This window comes from Neophocaena asiaeorientalis, unplaced genomic scaffold (assembly GCF_003031525.2).
Source record: "Neophocaena asiaeorientalis asiaeorientalis breed wild unplaced genomic scaffold, Neophocaena_asiaeorientalis_V1.1 scaffold256, whole genome shotgun sequence".
NCBI classification, from domain to species: domain Eukaryota; kingdom Metazoa; phylum Chordata; class Mammalia; order Artiodactyla; family Phocoenidae; genus Neophocaena; species Neophocaena asiaeorientalis.
This window is the reverse complement of record NW_020185324.1, coordinates 3,870,739-3,893,606: the sequence shown is the minus strand read 5'-3', so window position 1 is coordinate 3,893,606 and position 22,868 is coordinate 3,870,739. Positions and strand designations below refer to the sequence as shown.

Genomic DNA, 22,868 nt, shown 5'->3' with positions numbered 1-22,868 from the left:
CGGTGAGTGTAAGAAGAATGATGACAATTTGTGAAACTATAAACATTTTCATCAAATGTACAAATTTTGGGGACTCAATGAAAATGCTGGTTAAAAATTATTTTGTTATCATGATTTCTGAATATATGGGAAAAAGTAAATAGACCTATGATTTAAATCTGTCTAGACAGTTCTTCTGCTGAATTAGTGTCAGTAACAATATAGTAAGAATTAGAGTTTTTCCTCCCAGCTGACAGTGTATTCTTAAATTTGGAGATAAAATTATTATTTTTAATTCTTCCCCATATTTTGTGACAGAAAAGTCCAAAATTGGATCACCCAAGTGAAATAAAATATCATTATTTTTTTCAATAAACCTGAAACATTTAGCTCATAGAAAATGTTTCACTGTGCTTTTTAAATATTTGAATTTTCAAACATTTAAATTTTATATTCCAACATAACACAAAATACTTCCTTATGTTCTTACACATTTATTTTTAGATGAAGTGGTTTGTTTCTTTTTCAAAGGGAAGTATATCATGACAAATAAAAACAAGTTAACCTACTTGGAGAATGACTACAATTTTGATGAAAATTATAGATTCTAAATTATAAAACAATATATACCTTGGCCCTTCTGTTGAAAGTTTAAGGAATATGATTTTTCCCCTTTCTGAAAGTTTGTATGCAGTACATCACTCTTTTATATGTTTCATAGGTATATTCCTGCTGTGCTAGCATGAGTCTGTGGTTGTGTGTAGAGGCTGATTTACTCTCTACTTTGAGGATGTATGTTTTGGGGAGGGGGTGAGGACCATCTGGTGTTTTGTTTTGAAAATGGCAAGGGAAAATGTTCATTTTTAGTTGAAAATGTGCAGGGATATAAGAAAAAGAATCCTGAAATTTCCAGTTACCTTTTTTGAACTTTCAGACTTCTATGAAATTGTGCTTTGATATTCAATTCACATCTCATTGTCATTTGAGATATATACTTCAGTAAAATATGTGATGTGTTTAATTTTAACTTGAATTACCCATCTTAATTAGTATTTTTATGAACAATAATGTGGATATAAGAACATTTTTGTATATTTTTATTTGTTGGTTTTTTGAAACTTTTCAAATATGGTTTTTTTCATTGTTATTCTCTTGTAAAATTCATGAAGTAATATTTAATGTTAGTGTGTGAATTAAGCTGCATAAACAACAGATACATGTTTGTTACTCTATGGGTTTGTACTTTTCATTACATAGCATGGCAACTCTTCCATACTGTTTATAACTCCCAGAGGCATTTCCGTATATAGAGAGTGGGCATGAATGTTGCTAATGTAGTGATAATCTTTCTCTAAATATCTTGATTCACTTTTATTACACCTCTGAGGTACAGTTAAGTTTATTTAAAAGCAACACATTTATAGTCAAGTCTCTGGAAATACAAAGGATTCTAAAGATGGTTATAAACAGTGGAGAGGGGATCAGTGTTTTCTGCTGACCGGTCAGGTTTTGTTTCCACCTGAACCCATTAGAAGATCATGCTGTCTTTCTGTCCTTGGAAAATTAGTGATGCTCCTAATTTTTGTTAGATTTATCCAAGCAACTGGCATAAGCTACTACATGCATTCCAGTTGATAATCACCTGCTAAGGGTATTTTAAATTCTGTTAAAACCTAATTGATGATTTTCAGTTGTGTAGAAAAATTTTAGTGGCGAGGGTTTTTTTTAATTTAAATATGGCTAACAACTTAAATGTTAATAAGCTGTAAGTTATCTTTATCCCTTCCTATATAGCACATAATATAGAATCATTTGAGGTTTGTGGGATTCTTTGAAGTGGACATAAATTCAACCTTATGATAATAGTTCCCTGACATCAATTTCTACAAAGGATCAATGTCATTAGGCAAAATTTAGGAGAAATTATCAATAATTTGTGTCCCATACTTACTAGCTTCTGAAGAGGGATCTTAGTCATGATTTTTGAGCTGAAAGTCTGTTATTCTGTTTTGCAATATGGAATAGATGGATTTTCTATTTTCTCTTTATATATTCGATTATTCACAATAATTTGGAAAATTCTTATTAAGATAAAATCAAATAAATAATCCCCTGTTGGTATAATCCAACTTGATTTCTTTGTTTTTCACCTCTCTTTCTACACATTAGAAGATTTAGTGAGGTATTAAATTTTATATCCCTTTTTCAACATATTCTTAAGAGTATTTTGTACTACTGGTCTATTTTTATCATCATCATGCTCTTATCATCCAGGTCAAAAATGCACATATAACTTGCCTATTTCATACCCAACATACTGCCTCATCTGTGACTGAGTACGGTTACACTGAGTGCCATGTTCCCTTCTATTAACATTATTAACATAATGGCACTTATTCCAGTAGTAGCATTATATAGGCAGACAATAAATATTTATTGACAAGTGAAAACTCCAAGACAGTAAAGATTTTATATGTTTTGTCCACTGATGCACCCCTGGTGCCTAGAACAGTGCCAGGTACATAGTAGGTGCTCACTAAATATTTGCTAAGTGAATAAATGTAAGAGACAAGTAATAGAAGGGAACAGACCTTATTTTGCCTTCAGTATTCTGAGTACCTTTGCCAATCATGTGTGCATTTATTTGGGGACTCACACGTGTATTCTTTGTTACCAAGTATGCTTCAATTAGGTGTATGTGTGAGCATTGTTGATAAGACAGTGGTCTCCCTGCACACCATTTGAGTGAAAGAATGTATGGCCGAGCTATCATTTCCCCGTGTACAACCTTTAGTTTTTTTTATTTAAATATTTTTATTTCTAAATTTTTTGGCATGTGAAGATGTTATGGGTAAATGATGTGTAGTCTGCCTAAATCAAATTAGAATATCTTAATTTTCTTCATTGCAGACTTGTTTATTTTATACTTCTTCTCAGTTGTAAATAATATAAATTGGCGTTTAATGGTTATATTGTATCAAATTTGGGATATTTTAGATTATAAATTTAAATACAGAAACATTCTTAAATTAATTGTTCCCAAATTTCACGTAATGTTTTTCAGCTTGTGCATTTTTAAAATTCCATTTAAAGTATATAAAAAGCTTTAGGCATTTATTTTATATACCTTTTACTATCTAGTAAATAATGATTTTTGCTGGTTTTAGCTACTGAAATATATTCAGCTCAAAGCAAAACCTTGTTTTATGCTTACTTTCTCTTGACTTGGCTGTGCTGTAAATATAAGTTATGATGGAAATAAGACCTGTCAAAATGCACATCATCAGTGAACTGAACTTAAAATGAATCCTAATGGATAATAATCCATCTGGGGAAAAATGCCAGTGTTACATTTAGATGTTAATTGGGGAATGCAATAATGTATATTTTTTTAATTTGTCAATCAGTATTTCCCTTTGGGACAAATAGGAACTGTTCATCTTCCTTAATCTACCCTGATTGATATAGATTAAATGCAAAGGCTGAAAGATGCAATTATCTTGGTTTCTACCCTTATGTGAATTTACATTCGTTCATTAGTAGAATAATCAGGTTTTAAATATAAAGGTTAAAAGTTCCCATGGTATTTCATGGGCTTTTAAAATCATAAATATAAACAAATATTTTATAAGACATCTTATAAAAGAGTAAAAGAAATAGCAATAGTTATTTCTAAATTACTAAATGTTAAGGGTATTGAATTAGTGTCCAAATACATTTTATAAAAGAGGAAATCCAAGGAAACAATATATCTTCTAATAGGCATGAACTTCCCTGGGGCAGCACGTGGAGTGTATACCTTCAGGTTACACTTAACTGCCAAGTTTCTCTTATAATAAAAATTAATCCTTTCTTATACTATGTTTTAGACTCAAAGATCTGACAGAATTTTATCACCGTGTCAAAACTCGAAGGTTAAATACTGGCATGTAGAATGCAGATTAATCCCCAGCTAAATCTCAAAATCTTATCTGGTAGCTCCTAAACCAATTTCCACTTACACAGTCAATTTGTGGGAGCACTACTCCTGGGTGTGCAGTTGTTGGCAGGCTTCCTAGTTGGAGCAGTCTTGGCTGCAGCAGAGCCACCTCCATCCTTCAGGGCTTTTACCTCCGCTTGACCTCCTGCCCTTCCCAAGTGATCTCCAGGCTTCTGGGAAGGAATGAGTTCCTCCTCCTGCAAGCAAAGGGCAGGGAACAAAGTGTAGCTTTGCTACTGTAAAAGTGATAGTCACTAGAATACCTGCATACCCACTCTTGTGGAATTTTTCAAACCAACTAATGATTTTATATATATAAAATATACATATGTATGTAAATATGTATACACATGTGTGTGTGTGTACACACACAGACACACAAATACATATTACAGATAAACTCAGATTTTTAAAAACTGGATTAGAAATGAAGAAAAACCTTTAAGAACGTAAAATTATGTAAGAAGAACAACCAGTTTGCAAAAGAGCCAGTCCAGATTCTGTGACTTGCTTAGCCACTTCAGAGGACCATGTGGCCAATCCAATAAAAGCTTCGTTTTCTCCAGGTTATTCACTGGGGGCTTGAGTAATATTATTCAGGCTTATGAGTATTTTATTTTTATTTTTTAATTTTTTTTAATTTTATTATTTTTATTTTTTTGCGGTACGCGGGCCTCTCACTGTTGTGGCCTCTCCCGCTGCGGAGCAGAGGCTCCGGACGCGTAGGCTCGGCGGCCATGGCTCACGGGCCCAGCCGCTTCGCGGCATGTGGGATCTTCCCGGAGCGGGGCACGAACCCGTGTCCCCTGTATCGGCAGGCGGACGGACTCTAAACCATTGCGCCACCAGGGAAGCCCTGGATCATGAGATATTAATAAACTCTCATTTTTAGATATTTGTCTTTACTTTTAAGTAATTAAATATTGCAAGGTAAACAGTTAAGGCAGTTTACAGAAATTTTTAAGTTGTATCTGATTAATTAAACAAATTATTTTCATTTGATTTATATCTTATTAAAAGTATTTTACATCAGATCTATTTTATTATTTGTGTACTTTTGGTTATAAAGTTCACATTATGAAATTGATTATTTTTCCATTTCTGAAAAAAAAAGCCCTTTAAATTAACGTTTCGTATATAGATATATGTTCTGTTCATTAGCAAAGGAAGAAATATTTGATTTTTATTTTTTGTTAAGAAATATACCATTTTGGCTTTGACAATATGCCTTATTATTTGAGGATACATAGACATACATACAAACATATCTGTGACATTTTTAACTTACTGGCATTGTTCGATGCTTGTGGATGTGGGCACTTCATTAGTTCAGTTGCAAAATATTACTGTTTTTCAAAAAATACTTATAGCTTTTATATGCTTGCCCATTTTATGGTGTTTTTTAAAAATATTCCTTGATCTCAAGGGATTAAATTCCTCATAGAATATTCCTTTCTATATTTTGTATTTCAATATTCTTTATTTCTATATTCTTTATATATTTAGAATACCAATGGAAGGCTCTATCTAGTATATGTACACAAAACAAGAGCCATCATTTGTGTGCAGTATGGTTCACTAGAGCTGCCCTAACACCATTCAAATGAGGAAACAATGCTTTCAGATCCCAGTCATCTTACTGAGGCACGTGGATGAAATATGTGAGGCAGGTTTGCTTTGCCACATTTTATGTGTCGTCTCTGTCAGTTGTTTCATAATCAACAAAGTCTTAAAATTTCAAAAGGAACACTAGAGACATACTGACCCACTGTTGTAGGCAGAATACTAGTCTGAGCCTTTATAACTGGATTTTCCAATCAGTTTACCACCTCTCTTTACACTAAATGAATATGTATATGTGAACTTATTCTATGTGTCATGTAGAGTACTCAGAAATCATGTGTGAATGCCTCTGGAAAACTTGTTTACTGACAGTAAGGTTACAGATGATTCATATGAAAAGAAATTTTTTTGACCTGTAAATTTTTTGGCCATTATAAAAATGAATGTTTATTTTGTGTAATCTTTTAAAAATTTCATAGGGGAGCGTTGTATATGTTCTGAGGCAATAGGTATATTTAAATGTATTCATATGCATATGTGGTTCATAGAGAACCTAAAGGCTTCCTGACCAGAACATTAATTTTATTTTTATTTTTAAAACTACTCTGCTCTGTCTTATAGGCTTGGTGGCCATATTTTCTAAGCCAACATCAAGTATAGGTTAATGACATGTTTAATTACATAAATATCATGTAGGAATATTTGAAATTAAAATTGTTCTGGAAAATTCAGCTGTCACGGTTAAAGAAAATAATTCTGACAATATTTTTAATGGATTTTCTTATTAAGAGTCTGAAAGTGTAGGTTCTAAGCTTGATCACAAATCTTAAAATATGTAACCAGAATGGAGAAATGCTTTAGTTTAAGTGTTCTTATTATCATTTTTAGTATGTGACTGTAAATTCCTGGAGGACAGGAGTGAGGTCACATTCATTTTTACATCGTAGGAGCCTAGCACATTGCCTGACTGATAGCTGATGCTCAGTAAAGGAATTCTTTTCCTTCCATAACTTACATTTAACTTAAATTGCATGTAGAATATCACCTTTTTATCACACCTTCTATATATGGCATGGAAATTTGGTTGAGACAAGCAATGTGACATATATGCTGCTTTTGTAGAAATAATAACTGGTATGCAAATAATCAGGAAAGTGTGTTGGAAACCAGATCAAGCACTGAGACGGTGTATGTATGGCCTTAAGAAAGTCATTTAAACCTATTTCAGTTCTCCTTTTATAAATAAATAATGAACAGATTGATAATTTGATTTTTCTAATGTTGAAACTTAGTACTATATACATAAATTAGATTTTTCTAAAAATTTCCTGCACATTATGTACTTTACAGATTATTTTTTAAAAATTCAGACGGGACAACATAAAACTTTAAAATATGAACTATAGATTGAGAAAACATTGCTTTACCAACTACCATTGTAGTATGTCTTCCAAAATTATGAAAAAACATAGCTTTGAGGTAGAAAAACTCAAATGATTGTAGTAAATTATTCCTTTTCATTACACATATTGTTTTAAACCAGTCTCTAGGGAGTTTCTTTCTTTCTGGGGAAGAAAAGACTGAAATTTTTCCTTACTGCTTGTAGAATTTGTCCCAGTGGATAATACCATTATTGTATTATCTTGTATAAGTAAATTGGATAAATAAATTAGAATTCTATAAAAATGAATAGAACCTTACTGTAAATAATTATACAAGGCAGCCTGCTGTTCATGTGTTGTAACAAACCAACACTAAAGACATATTATGTGCCACGCTGCCAGGCTTGGTAACATGTTTTTTTTCTGTACAATTATAAATTATATTTATAACCAGTTAATGGGATTATTTGAGTTCCTTGAAAAGGTATTTGTCTCCAAAATAGCAATCAATACAAGGAAAATTAGTATGTCTTTATATGTGCTTGAATGTTTGAAGGAATGGACATGGTCTGAGGTCAATAAATGACGGTCAGCTATTTACACTTCTGAGAGTCTTCAAAGTCAGATTACACAGTCCTCTGAATTACAACAGTTTACCTATTACATGGCTTGAGGAAGATCTTCTGAGTGTTTCTGTGTATTACCGTTGCAGTGTCTTAGAGACATTTTGGTGAATGATTTGGTTTCTCTGTGTTTACCCTGTCTTGTTTATACTAGCTCCAGTGGCTGTTGGACAATTACGAGACAGCAGAAGGAGTGAGCCTTCCCAGAAGCACTCTTTACAACCACTACCTACGACACTGTCAGGAACACAAACTGGACCCAGTCAATGCTGCTTCTTTTGGAAAACTTATAAGGTCAATTTTTATGGGGCTACGAACCAGGAGATTGGGAACCAGGTTAGTACTAAAAATAATATCATAAACTAATCTCTCTTTTTTAAACTATAGCTTTAAACAATATAGTTCAGTATATTGTTTGGGCAAAAGTACTCAATTACAGATAACATATAAAGAAAAACTAAAGAATTAGCTCAGTTTATAAAATCCCCCAGGAAAAGGAAAGGTCTTATTCACTGAAAACTGCCATTCCAGTATGATGCATTGTCCTACTAAACATCAACAGAGTAAACAAAGCTTTGAGAAAAACTGATTCTCAGATCACATAGAAATGAGCAGACCAAGCTATTAATGGAAGATTTATATATGATACTTTAAAGATTAGTATATATCACTATCTTCTCTTTTGAAGAATAACTGTACTAAAGATGATGAGGGAAGTGACAAAGTTAAGTGGAAAACTGTGTATCTCTTGACTTGCAAAATTACATTGAAATGTCTTTATAAAAAGCTCCTCTATTTGAATAGAGTAAAAATTAAAGCTGAGTTTTTCATTTCATTTCTGGAGACCAATTAAAAATAATTTAGTGAACTTGCAGATTTGAGGTGTTTGAAGCTCTCAGTTAATGACCTGGTCCTTTTTAACTTCTTATTGGCCTTTTTAAAACTCTTGATTGTGAAGCCATGCATCTATGGAAGTAAAAATATAGTATAGTTCCATTGCAGAGAAACTAGTCATGTGAAGAAGACTTACTTTCTCTGTTCCCTTCCTTTGTAAATAGATATGAGTGTTTTTACTAATCAAAATATGCTGAAAATAATACTTAGAACTATAGAGCTTCATTTTTGCCTTTCTATAATTTTTACAAGTTATCATAACAAATATTTTGAATAGCTGAGCAGAATGATATGGATGTTTTTGATTTCCTAAATCTTATAAAATCCATATTTAGAAGTATAAAAATAAAGATCCTATACTGTATATGACAGATGATATACCTTTAATGAGTTATAAGTCACAGTCTCATAGTATTCTAGTAAAGCTTTTTAAATATTCTTAATAAAATAAACAGCCTCAGTAATTGACTTCACTATAAATTTATACAAAAAAAAGGAGTGTGGCCATTTTATGATATTTACAAGGTCTATATGTAGTCAAAGTGTGAATATTAAGTGATTGTACAGCTTTCACATTGCTGGAGGTTCGGTTCTCTCATAAATGTATTTTCTTCTATCTGTACTTCAAAGGATAGTATATTTTAAACTGAAGAATATGATTGTTTATTTGGAGTAAAGGAACTGGAAGCTAGTTTCTTTTTGTTTCGCTAGTATTTCTTTCCCCAGAACCAGGAAAATCATTATCTGGGGACCTAACCTACTATACCCTAGCTGATGGCTCAGTAGTTATGCATGCTGTGCCAATATTTTGAATCTCTGGGCTTTGTTCAGCTGTATTGTTGTGCCCGTTTTGTTACTGAAAGGGATTTCAATGGATCCTATTTTGAGGCTCCATTCAAACCTCGAAACACATCTTTAAAATAGAAACGGACAAAACTGGGGTTGTTTGGGTTTGTGAATGAGTAGAATCCATACTCTATGCTCTATAAGTACATATTGCAATATTGCAGCTTTTTCTTTCTGATGTTCTTTACTTCCCCCTCTCACTATGTAGCAATTGTGTATCCTGTTCCTTTTAAAATTGTATGTAGTCTTGTAATTAGAGATGGAAAACAAAGCCTAGAAGAATAAGGAGAAAAGAAATCCTAGGGAGAAAGTTTTAATAAATGCTGTGTTATGAAGCTAGCAGAACTCTAATGTAGAAAAACTGACAATGATAGGGGTGAAGTGCCAGAGGTTCTTTCTACCATGCAAACTGTTTTAGCATTCATTCTACTCCTCACCCAGGGAACAGAAAGAAAATCAGTATAAATCATGAGGCAAACCAACTCAGATTTTTTTTTTTTTAAGTAAACCATAAACTGTTATTTATCCATTGATAAGATTATCTGGTGAATTCATTAAAACCAGAACCAAACTTCTGCTCAAGTTTCTGGAGCTAAGTAAAAGATAAGTAATATCACCACGTTTCTAAACAAAGGTAAATCAAAAGGTAGCTTTTGTTACATCCCATCTCCAAATTAAGTTTAAACAAAGAAGACCATGGAACATACTGATTTCCCCCAACCATCTTCAGTGGAATAGAAAGAACCGCCTCTCCTCCAACCCATCCAAGATTCCAATTTATAGGAAACTGGAGAGAAACTAGGTACTTTGTGTATTTTGGGGTCTCACAAGAGAGATGTGATTTTACTTTGTATCTTTGTCATTGGCTACTCCCTCCTGTTCTCCAGTTTGTATGGGAACAGTTTCTGGTATTTTTTGTTTTTGTTTTTTGCTGTATTCTACAGTGGATCTTGGAGGCAAGATCTGATGTCTGCAAGTGGAAGGCATTAAGTTTTCATACTGGTTTATTTTGCTGAAACTATGTAGGTATTCAAATGCCCTATGTTTTTTAAACTAGCAATATTATTTATATAATAGATTTTAATGTCTTTTCAAATATATAGGATTCATCTAACGTGTGTTCTTCAACCTTGGAAGTAAAATTCTGTTTTATTTTTGTATAAAATATTGAATCCACACTCTACTTGCATTTCTTCTTGTAAATGAAAGAAAAAGTTGGAAAGAACACTGATGTCTTGCTATATATAGACTTGAGAAAAACTACTATTTTCTCTTTGCAAAAATTTACATGTTTAAAATGTTATTTTTGCAAGAATTTGCAAATTTCATTCAGAGTAAAACTTTGTCATTTCTAATAACAAATATGGTCTTTCTCATGAACATGAGGAAGTTGTGACATTTTTTATCTAGATGGAAATTTGCCATTTTCACTGAGAAATTTCCCCATGTCTGCTGTGACACATCTTATTCAGCTTGAAAAACTGATACGAATCCACAAAAACAGAGACTAATAAAATATGCTTTGAAATCAATAGATTAAATGCCTGCTTCTTTTTTAGGTTTCAAAATATTAAATAATAGACTTCACAACATCTTGTATCAATGAAGTTATCTTAATCATCCCTGCAGTAATAGAATTAGAAAAATACAGGACTTCTCCAAGACAGTAGAATTAAGATTTTTTTCTCTTTGTTCTGCATAACCATTTGATAATAAATTCCTAGTTAGTGTGCAACCCTTTATCCTGTTAATGAATATCCTGTTAATCTAATCTTCTAAATTGTAGTTAAAATATAAAGTTGAAAATAAAATGTAACTTAAATCGAGCAAATGGATTCTGACTAATATTTAAGCAAAAGTTTATAAGGAAGGATTTTTCTTAGGGCCTTGAATTGATTGATTCAGAATCTTATTTTGATTCTTCACATGTAGCCACCATAAAAATATACAGGTGTCCAGAACAGGTAAATCATAAATATATAACATTAATATTTTGCCTTTATCTAATTTTTCCAAATATGAAATTAAATGGACATTCTGTATGATTAATATTGACTTGACTGACTTTTTGTGTCTCTGTTTATTGTTCTTTTATGAAGAGGAAACTCCAAGTACCATTACTATGGGATTCGTGTCAAGCCAGATTCCCCTCTTAATCGTCTGCAAGAAGACATGCAGTATATGGCTATGAGACAACAACCCATGCAACAGAAACAAAGGTAGACTCTGGAATTATCATTGACGTGTCAAAGCTATGTATTTCTTTAGATGTTTTATCTCCTTTTTTCTGAACAAGCAGAACAATTACCTAAGTGTGCAAGAATGTCACTATTGCTGGTATGCTTTCACTACAGACAGTTCTCAAATATGATTTAGAATTTCATTCTATTTTCCAAATCTTTCACAATTACTTATCAGACAGCGTGTTTGTCGCCTTTAAGTAAATGTGACATCCCAAACTATTCAGATAAGGAAACTAAACACAAACTGTAAGGAGCATCTGGAGAAACTTGTCAGTATTCATGAGCTTCTTACTTGTTAATCTGCATATCCTGCAGGTCATTCTTTTTGACAGTGTAAATTCTTGCAGAATGTTTGGGACATCTTACATTTTCTTTGACTCCAACTTTCCTAGATGTATAATTGTAGATATTAGAGCTATAAGAGATCTTAAGCATTCATGAATGGATGGATGGATGGATGAATGGATGGATGAATAGAATCGTAGATCTTAGAATTGAAAAATACATCAGTCTAGTCTGGCCCCTCAGCCTTGTGGCAGTCAAAGCATGAAGACCCCTGTTTTTTCAGATAAATCCCAGAGAGGTTAAATGATTTGTACAAGCCCATAATGCTGCTACATAGCCAAGGGCCTTCTGTCTCATGTGACTTATATCACAGTTTGGAGTAAAGTGAAAAATCTTTCCCTCTTTACCAGTATAGCTCAACCATGACAGTAGCTACAGTTTTTCTTTTCAATTGAACATGCAAAATTAGGTAGGAGAAAGGAGGACTGCACCTGGTGCAGTTGGCCTAATCCATTGATCAGTCTCCCTAAGCCATTGATCTGGGATGGTGAGTCACTGTGGTGAGATCTCCTGCACATCATACTAGCTTAATCAGAAGCCTTAGTTCCAAGTAGCTGCTGGAGAAAAAAGTATATCACACAGTAGTCCTTTATCTGTTTAGTCAGCAAGCACCAATTGAGTCTCTACTTTGCTGAACTATTTCAGCAAAGTCTGGGAGAGGGAGGATTGGGAAGTTTCACAGAGAAAGTGCTATTTGAGTAGGGAATTAGAGGGATCAGAAAAAGAGAGGAACATTCAGGCAGAGGGAATGTAAACAAAATCACCACCGAGAGGGTCCATGACGTCTTTGGTGAATGCACTCTGATCTGGTGAGGTTTTTATTGCAGGAGAAGAATTGAGAAGAAGATTGGGTACTTTAATGGGAGATGAGATTTTAAAAGTAGTTTGGATCATAGATGAAGGGATTTGGTTGTATATGAAGCTAATGAGTGTGTTTTTTGTGCTTAGATACTGTGCAAGTCTTCAAAGACTTGCTTCCAAGCAAAACAATGACACTTTCACATTTTTTCTAGAGAGATTACTTTTCGATTTGGGGCAAGACATATTTAGTGGGAAGAGACTGGAAATAAAGACACTTGTTAAGTGGCTTTAACACAGTCATAATTTCTAGTGAGAGTATTCAAGACTGAAGAGTCAGTTCAAGATTGGCTATTATATAAATTATTATGTTTTCTCAAACTTATTTTTTAAATTGCTGATTCCTGTTTTTTGAGGTATAGTCAGTGAAATATACTAAGAAGGGCTCTGGGGAAAAAAAGCCATAAGACAGTCCCTTGTATAGTTGGAGACAGAGTTTGTGTGAATTGAAATAAACTGTTGTTGTCATGAGTTACCATTCTTGTTTCCACCTGTTAGTGGCAATACCATAGCTTTTACTTTCTGGTGTGGTCTCTGCGCTCATGCATAGCAGTACTACACATTGGAGATGTTGGTGCAATAAAGAAAAAAAAGATTAATTCAAAAATAATATATACTCAAACTTAAATATGAACAATACCTTGGTAAGTTGCACTCAAGACAGCTGAAACTTACTTCGTCCAGTGATTTCACTGCAAAGAATCCTAGCAAGTTTTCATGGAAATGGAAACCTTCAAGAGACATTCTTTATACAAAGCCTGGGTTAGGTAAGCAAGACCAAGGAATTACAAAGGTCTCCTTATGAAACAAATTTCAGGGCTATAAAGATTGATGAGCCATGAAAACCCTGCAATATAAGTATTATTGCTTTTAGAATTAGACATAATATGGTTGTATTTAAAAAGTGATAGAAAATTCTCAGTAATATTCATAAATTGTACCGACTTTAGTTTCTTACAATGTTTGCTTTCTTATGAAATAAGAATGTTAGAGAACCAAAGTACTGAAACTTCCTTTAATTTGTTGTTGTTTTTTAATGGTACAATTTTGGATCATGGACAGTGGCTCTTGGAATGGTGTCTTGGATAACTGCTTGCATTGTTAGTGTTATCAACTTCACCAACCCCTCACTGGGATTAGGACAGAGGGAGGTTTCTGTTGTATCTTTGAAGGATTATATCACTGGCAACATTGATAGGCCTTAAGTGAAGCCAGTTACCGCATTTAGAGGAAACACTTGGACAGGAGAGGAAAAGTGTCTCTTCCTGAGTCTGGATTCAAGGGTTAAGAGTATTTGTTGAAAACAATGAAAAAGGGACTCATTGTACTGTTTGTTTTATGGCTTACAAAATAAGGTGATTCCAAAACTCAAATGATTCTACTGAATATATTAAATTTCACATAAGAAGAGCCTGCCATTCTCCTGTTAAAGTACAAGTGACATTTGAAAGGTTTAAAATATTTTAGACTAGTATTTAATATTTTGGAATATTCAAATTGTTTAAATGCCTCAAGGTTTTTTGTATACATCTATATGTGCACATCTTCCATAGTATAAATGTACATGCTTCACCTGTTCCTATAGTAAGAAAATTCAATTATATGCAGTGATTATTTTATCAAATAAAAATTTGTACATTTTTTCTGATAAGTTTGGAATCATTGCAGTTGTAGCATTAATGATGGTTATTGTTTTGCATAGCTTTATAATTTTTAGAGCTCCTTTACATACAATATCTCATTTGAAGCTTTGATAGGGTAGTAGAGGAAATTTCCCCTTATCTACAAATCAGATTCCCAGCAACACCACCATATGGGAACATAACCATGAGTCTGGAAATAAATGGAAACAGCTTCTGACTGTAAAACAGATGTCACAGAGCCCTTAGTTTAGCTTAATTGAAAAGATGAAGCCATCCTCAAGTCATTTACCTAAAATAAAGGAGCAGATTAGAGCCCACTTGATTCATAGGCAATCATGAGATATAACAGCTGGCAGGAGGAAATATAAGTAGACTAGGGTCTTCGATTCACTTTTGGGTTACTCAGCTCAGCAGTCTGTATACATTCAGTGGAAGGACACATAGACCTAGGCATTCCAGTAGGCCCTTTAAGTATCACTATAGTGGCTAAAATCTAGTCTAACACAGTGTAATAACTATTTGGCATGTTGATGACATTATAGGTAATCAAGAAGAGGTTAACTACCCTGGTTAAGGAAACAGGAGAATGTGTAATAGTTGGTTTCTTTTAATACCTTCTGTTGAAAATATTTCATGTGAAAATAACTTCTGCACTTAAATGAGGTAGTTTCAGTTTTCAAGGAAATTCACTTATAGACTAACTTGCTTACCCTAATTTAGACAATAAATAAATTAGGTTATTATAGCGCAAAAAGGAGATGAGTAATTTTCAGCTTTACAAACTAAGTAAAAATGTTTGCAGCAGTTTATTTCTAATATTTAAAAGAAGCACTCAGAGAGTGTTGGCACATGTATGTCAGCTATTCTTCCAAATCCTAGTAGCAAAAGTGGTGGAATAGAGCCAAGTGTGTTTGACAATGTGCTTGGCTGTGTTTGATCCCAGTAGCCATTCTCAAAGTATTAAACTGCATATATCATTCCTTCAACAAATACATAACAATCAATGGTTGCATATAGAATATGTCCATCACAACTAAAAGAGAATTCACAGAGTCATAGAAGTTAGAGCTGAAAGGGGGAGGTCACCTAGCGCACCTCATCCTCTTGATGAGAAAACCGAAGTCCATAAAGGATAGATAATGTATCCACGATAATATAGGAACCAGGACAAGAAACCAGTCCTCTTGTCTTTGTTCTTATAAGAATTCCGTCCTTGAAGAGGTAATATAACCCAAAGAGAAACGTGCACATGTAATAAAATTTAAGGGGAAAATCACACTTGAGTATATCCTAAATAAGTGAGGAAATGTGCCACTTTCTGCCTCTCTGAATGGTCTTTTCATAGGAGTTGGATTCTGTGAAAGAAGAAACCTTTGTGGCACTGAGGAGAGGAAAATAGAGGCCATTGGAAAGATGGGACAGCAAGGCTAGTTGGCTGTAGACAGATGTGAAAGCATGCGTGTTCCTAAGGAGTGAGGACAAGAACCTTTGTCATTTGAAGACCTTTCTTTATATAGTTTCATAGATTAGTGGAATGAACCTTATATTTAAAGGTGGGAAATAGGGATTTGAATACAGGCTGCTTTGGCACTTCAGTGTGTGTGACTGAACTTCACTGAACCTCAGTTTCTTCATCTGCAAAATGGAAATAATAATAGACTACCTCAAAGATTTTTTTGAAGTTCAAGTGGAAAAAAGTATATAAAGGGCTTTATAACCGGAAATATCCAAGTGATAGGATAAAATAATAATTATTATCATTATTATACTATATGCACTAGAGAAAATATTTCTTTAGAAAATATTTCTTTAAGAATAAGGCTGTTTTGGAGAAGAATGAAGCCTGGCAATTGGGCAAGTTGGGCTTCCATTTCTTTGTACCTCCAGGCCTGTGGTTTCCAGGCCTGTGATTGATGTTAGTAGTTTACAATTCCTCTCCTGGCCATAAATTCCCTGGGGTCATTACAGAGATAAGCGTCTAGGGCTGGTAAATTGCTCTGAGGCAGCTGAGGGTGGCAGGAGGGCAGGAGTCTTTAGTGAGAGGATGATCATGTATCTGCATTTGGCTTTTAGGAGACAGACAAGGAATCTTGGCACTGAGGTATTTAATGTTCACTGCCACTGCAGCAAGTCCTTGCTGTAAATGTATTTTCCATTGAAGATGGGAGAATCATAAATAATCACATTCAGTAATTATTAAGTATAGTCATTCATGTAAAGTTTGTTACTACTAACAGTTCCCACTTATCCTTCTGATGAATATTTATTGAACTTGTAAATTGTTCACCAATAAGCACTTTATGTGCAAGATCTCATTTGGCAATTATATCGTTATCTACTGATACGGAAACTGAGGCTCATTTAATTTTACTGTATGCAAGAAGCTAATTTATTTTTTCCTAGATAGAGCTTCAGATGCCCTTTTTCGTTTTTGTTGCTGTCTTGACATCAGGTGGAGTCAGGTTGTCATTCTCCAAATAAAGGAAGAGTGAGAACATTCCTGTAGGATCAGTTTAACAGAAAGGACCAGCTGTAGACAAAAGAAGTATCCTAAAGGCGTCATACATATTTGTAGCAAGAATATATCAGTTCTATACAGTTGACCCTAAATTACCTACGCTAGGAGAACTCAATGAAGAAATTCATGAGATAAGGGAATCTTATTTGCCTCTTTCAACACCTAGGAGAGCAGTAAGCACATTGTCATTTGTGAAATGAATGAATGATCCATAGACTTCTATTTCAGCCAGCAGCTTCAGCCTCTTCCCTTTCCTACCTCTCCCACATTTCCTACTAAAACTGATGCAATTGATACAAATACCCCCATTTGAATTTAATTTTTCCTCCTATCCTTTCCCAATTATAGATGTAGAGCTAATGACAAGACAAATACTATGAGAGCCACCAACAAGGATTGAAGAGATGTAATAACTATCATTAACCAGCAGGGTTGATGTTAGAAGTTGTTTAGATATAGAAGTATTCAGTATGACATCAAGGAGTTCATTACTATTCTGAAAAGATGGCACTCAACATTATTTTCTTCTGATCTGTTCATGTTTATATCATTTAGTTCATTTCAGACCTCAAATCATCTAAAACTTTTCTGGGACAATTTTTCCAAAGAGAATCTCAAGATTCCAGTAGAAAATTTTAACCTTTTGTCCCGATTATCATGTAAATCAAATGATTGTGTACCTTCTAGACTTATAAACATAATAATGACTCTAAATGCCTATACAGCTCAGATTTTGCATCTTTCATGTGCATTTTTCACCTGATTCAAAGGTAGTTTTACAAATGTTTCATTTAGTCTGTTGAAAATCCTTCCACCTGCTCCTGTTAGTTGAATGTGATGGTAACTATATACCATTCTTTGCCTTCCATTGGACTCCTTCAGTGTCTTTATGAGTGAGATTATTGACAGAATTAGATATTATTTTACAGTAGAGTTACAGCTGTCCAAGTTCTAAATAACAGCTATGACTAACCCCATGGGGGAAGATTCCTAATAATTTTCCAAGTTTGTGTGTTAGTGACAGGTTTCATGCATACGCTCAGCTATTAAAGTATTAGAGTTTCTTTGATTTCTTAATCATTAACAACTTTAGCTTTGATTGCCCAGGGAGTTGCAAGCTGTTAAAATTATCATTTGCCTGTTAACTAATTTTGAAACCAAGAGCTGTTTCTTCATTTGATGTAGTACAGGTCTTTCTCAGAGCACACACAGCTCAAGAGCACTAAGAATCTACTATAAGAAAACCTATTCTAAAACAATGAATTTGTAAAATAAATGGGAGTAAAAGCAGAGAATTCTTAAATACTAAAGAGTTCAGTTTTTTAAGAGATTCAACAAAGAATTTTTTCAGTAGAAAACATATCTTTTTTTTACAATTTAGTATTTAAATAGTGATTATTTTCTGTTAAAAAAGAGAGAGAGATAGGAAATCTGAAAGCTGTGTTTCAATGTTAAAAAGTCACTTGAAATTCAATCAGAGCTAAGATAATGTTGGATTATCATGTAAGTCAATGGAATATTAAAAAACATCCTGGAAAAATTCCATTTATACACAGCCTTTTCAAAGTCATGCCCCTACAATACTTTACCCATAGTAAATACTCAATAAATATTTGTTAAATAGATTTGCTATATGTTAAGATCAATTGATGGTGTGATAAAATGAAGTGTTACCTTGAGCATTCATTCATACATTCATTCATTCATCCACCATCCATTCAGAGATAGTTATTTACATTCCAAATGTAGTTTATTGAAAAATTGAAAAATGATGACTTATTTTAAAAAAAATGACTTTTCTCTAATGTTATAATTGTATTTCTACAATTGGGCTGAAGGAATTTATTATTGGTCCAAGAAGCTCCTGTGGTCTAGCTCTGTGCAGGCTGTTAAGAAGTACATGAGAAGCTAGTTAAAATAATAAATTCCTAATCCCCGTTCTCAAAGATTTTGTTCGGTAGGTCTAGGGTGAGCCAAGCATTTGAATTTTTTTTTGAAATCTACCCAGATACTGATATACAATTAGGTTTCAAAACCTAACATAATATCATCTAGAACTGTTTCTTCCAGAAGAGTCAGTTACCACAATTATTTGCTTAGCTTATTTATAGTGTGCCTGAGGTAATGGCAGGGATAGGATGTTTTCCTTAGACAGGACATCAGGAAAAGGAACATCTAGCTTTCCTCAGTTCAGTATTTCTAATTTCTGGTGATTCCTTTTAAGTATCAATACGGTGCCAGGCAATACACTGTGGATATGCCACTACTTAAAGCAGGAAAAGCAAAAGTCAGCACTACCTGGAAGCTCTCTTATACTTATAGGCCAACACTAATACTGTTCTTTATATGAGCCCTATCCCTGCCCTTTCTGATGTCATTCTTTATGTCACAAAGCCCTCCCAAACCTGTCTTCACACCTTTCTCTAAAGAGATAGAATGGAAGGTTCTGGCTTATAGAGGTCCTATTCTTGCTAACCCAGGCAAGCAAGAATGGATACACATAGTGCATCTTCGCCCAATCCATTCAATCTACCTTTCACTTTGTGACCCTTACTCTGAGCTTTGAATTAGACCTCTCATTTTACAATTCTGACTGTGTTTTCTTTTTTCTTCACCTCTCCTAAGTAAGATTTGTTCTTAAGTACTGACCTGTACAGTTTCTCCAGAATTAATCAACTTATTTCCTTTTCTTCTACAAGCTAATCTTGATGTATTTTCCATCTCCTGTATAATAGAATGTACCTCTAATCAGTCCTTCCCACTCAATATCATTATTATTAAGCATAATCATACATTAATTTTAATGTATTGTGACTTTGAGTGCTTATTAAAAAAATCTCTTTCTCGTTTGGAACTGCTGCTGTCTACATCTTTCTAAGGAAGCAGATAATTGTGCTTGCACACTACAGGCTTGCTAAGCACTATGTGCAAGTAGACAGTGACATAGCATCTGTCAGATGTCTCTATGTCAGTCTAAGATGAATATATGTCATATCCTTTTACGGTCCTTGATATTTGTGCCTATTAAACCTCTGTAGTATATTAGATGCTGTGCAGGATAAAGCATAGCTGGGCAAAGTCTAATAATTACTGTCTCATCCTATACTGAAAGTTAATATAATTGAAGACCGTAGGAAATGCTTCCATTTTTCTCTTCTCCAGAGTAAATAATTCAAATCCCTTTAACCACTTTTGTTTATTAACTCCATGAACCCCAAAAACTCCATTAACGTAAATGAAGAAACATGGTTAAACAATTTTAGCCTCTTTTATTAGCGATATAGAACTTCACAGCTGAGAAAAGGAGGCTAAAATCAAATGAAACCTGAAATGGATCAATGAGGACAAAAGCGTCCCTAAATACATTCCCTAAAGATAAAATCGTTCGAGTCTTCTAGAACAGACTGGCTAGCAACTGCTGCCCCACACAAGTACCCCAAGTTCTTGCCTCACAAGGATTTTTTTTTTTTTTTTTTTTTGCCTCTCTAAGGTGATTCTTTAAGGAGGAAAAAAAAATCAGGAAAACATTCAATTTTTTAGAAATGGCACTTCTAGCACATCACAATACTAACCCTTGTGTTATCTCTTGGTGTGGCCCCAATTGAAGAGTTCTTCCAGATTTTTTTTCCATCAATGAAAAGAATAGGTTTGAGTTCTTTTATATCATCAGAAAATAACAACCAACATTTTGGTGGTACAGGGCCATCACTAAAATGATAACAAGAATGAGTGTGTTGTACCCTTTTTTCACCCTGTTCATCTTCTAACTTTATTTTTGCTTTTCATATAGTTCTTTGTGAGATGCTATCAAATAAGAAATACATGTAAATGTCATTATGAGTGACTTTGCAGTTTTTCGTGGAAATTTCATTTATCTAAGTCATAATTAATAACATTCAAGATTGAATCATTTCCTAAGGCAACGTCAGCGTTAGTTTGTGCAGTGTTTCACCAGGTCCGTTCATTTTCTATCTGTTGTCAGAGTGCAGGCATCTTTGAGTGTATCTTGTTCATGTAGTGGGGGCATTGTTACTTACAGTAACTTCATATTAATGATACAGTTAACTTATGGTATCAGTGTACGAGTCAAGTATCTGGATGGTGAGAATATTAGGTGGTTCTGTTTATAAATATAATTAGAAATGGGAAAAAATGGAAGGACAAACAACATAACGTGCATGATGACATCTCTAGGTAATAAGCTCATTGTAGATTTTAACTTTTTCTTGCGTTTATCTGTTTTTTAAATTTCTAAAATGAAGAAAAATATGAAATCTTAGAGAAAGAAGAAATTATAGTTGCTGTTTATTTCTTACTTTGTATTTGCTTATCCTAGGAGACTTACCTATGCATTTTTGGTATGCGGTATTTCTCTCCCAAGCAGTCTTTCCCTTCTTGCCCGTGCTGCTGAAGCATATTTTCTCTATTTTAGCAGTATGGAACGTTCATGAGTTTGTATAACGAGGACCTAAATATAAATACATAATTGTAGCTGACTTTGATTCTTTTTATTTTTTAAATTTGATAACCTAGGTGTGTAGATGGATTTTTGCATGCATTTTGCTGCAAGCTGATGCTTATGGTCTTTGTATTTGCAGATGTGGACAGGAGTCAAAGGAGATGAATGTGTTGATATGCATGGGAGGCTTTAGGTGATATGAAAAACAGTATGGTAGAGTTTGTAGGCTGAATCATATTTTGGAGATATAAATTAAATGAAAGCCATTCATTAACATTTCTCAGGCCCAATGTCCTAGATCTTAATTCAGATTAACATCCCAATGTATTTAACATGTTTCTCCCTTGATCCATTGGCCATTAAAAGTTATGTTCAAACTGTGTATTAAAACTATAATCATGGACATCTTTGCTACTGCTGTCCAAAGAAATACCTCATAACACTTTCATTCTTAGCTAAATTTCTGAATTTTCGAAAATGGGTCCCCTTCCTAAGCCCCTCCCCTTCTTTTTCCTTTTTACAATTTTAAAAATTTCTTCATCCTAACTTTATGAGACTGTCAAGGAAGAAGTTCTTACAACTATCGTAAGACATTAAAGAAGACAGAACAAAATTGAATGCCTTGGGAGTTTTGTGTAGTACAAAAAAGCAAGGAATAATTTGGTTTATTTGTTTTTTCCCATCTAATATTTTTAGGTACAAGCCCATGCAGAAAGTGGATGGGGTTGCAGATGGTTTCACAGGAAGTGGTCAACAGACAGGCACATCTGTTGAGCAAACTGTAATTGCCCAAAGTCAACATCATCAACAGTTTTTAGGTATGTTAAGGTGTAATGCATATTAGTTGCTATCAGGATTTTGAAAACAAGAGAACAACAGTAGTGTTTTCTCCAAGTACAATGTCTATTACAGATGTTAATTACGTAGATTTTTTTTGTGTGCTGAAACTATGCACATTATATGATAGTTCTAGTTCATTTCTACTTTTTCATAGAAAAAGAGCTTATTTTTTAAAATCTCAAGCCATGTAGAACTTTTAAATGCATCTGAATTAAAGGCTTATTTCTATGAAATTGTTTTCCAGAATTTGTATTAATTGGGCATTTATGATCAAAATTGTGTGGTAGTTTCAGTAGTAACTTGAAGTGCCAAAAAGAATTCTCATTTCCTGCGTATAAAGTTGCATATGCATTTAGTCTCAGATTAGAAAAAATTATTATAAACTTTTAAAAAGTAATTTATTCTTTTAAATTGATCACAGTATTTCCTACTTTTGTAATTTTATAGATGGTATGCATGTTTCTTGTTATTTAAAGAGTTAAGGAAGTGGAACTTGAACATTTTGCATATTCCTGTCATAGCTAAAGGTGCAAAAATGGCACTTTAATTGACAGCTCTTCTAGAGATGAACATGCATAGTTTCGGTACAACAGATCAAGATAAGTAGAAGCTCTCAGAGAGTGCGTGTGTGTATGTGTCTGTGTGTGTGTATATGTGTCTATGTGCACTTTCTGACAAAGACAACTGAAATGTACT

The 22,868-nt window shown here is 33.7% G+C and overlaps 1 protein-coding gene across 6 annotated transcripts in view; it reads left to right on the top strand.

Annotated features, from left to right (window-relative positions):
• RFX3 (regulatory factor X3) overlaps positions 1–22,868 on the top strand; it is a 284,844-nt gene that overhangs the window by 207,999 nt on the left and 53,977 nt on the right. For all 6 annotated transcript variants that reach the window (XM_024734283.1, XM_024734289.1, XM_024734284.1 and 3 more), the window contains 3 exons: positions 7,681–7,862; positions 11,366–11,485; positions 22,029–22,150. In XM_024734283.1, the coding sequence (XP_024590051.1) occupies positions 7,681–7,862; positions 11,366–11,485; positions 22,029–22,150 (424 nt within the window). The remainder of the gene's footprint in view (positions 1–7,680; positions 7,863–11,365; positions 11,486–22,028; positions 22,151–22,868) is intronic.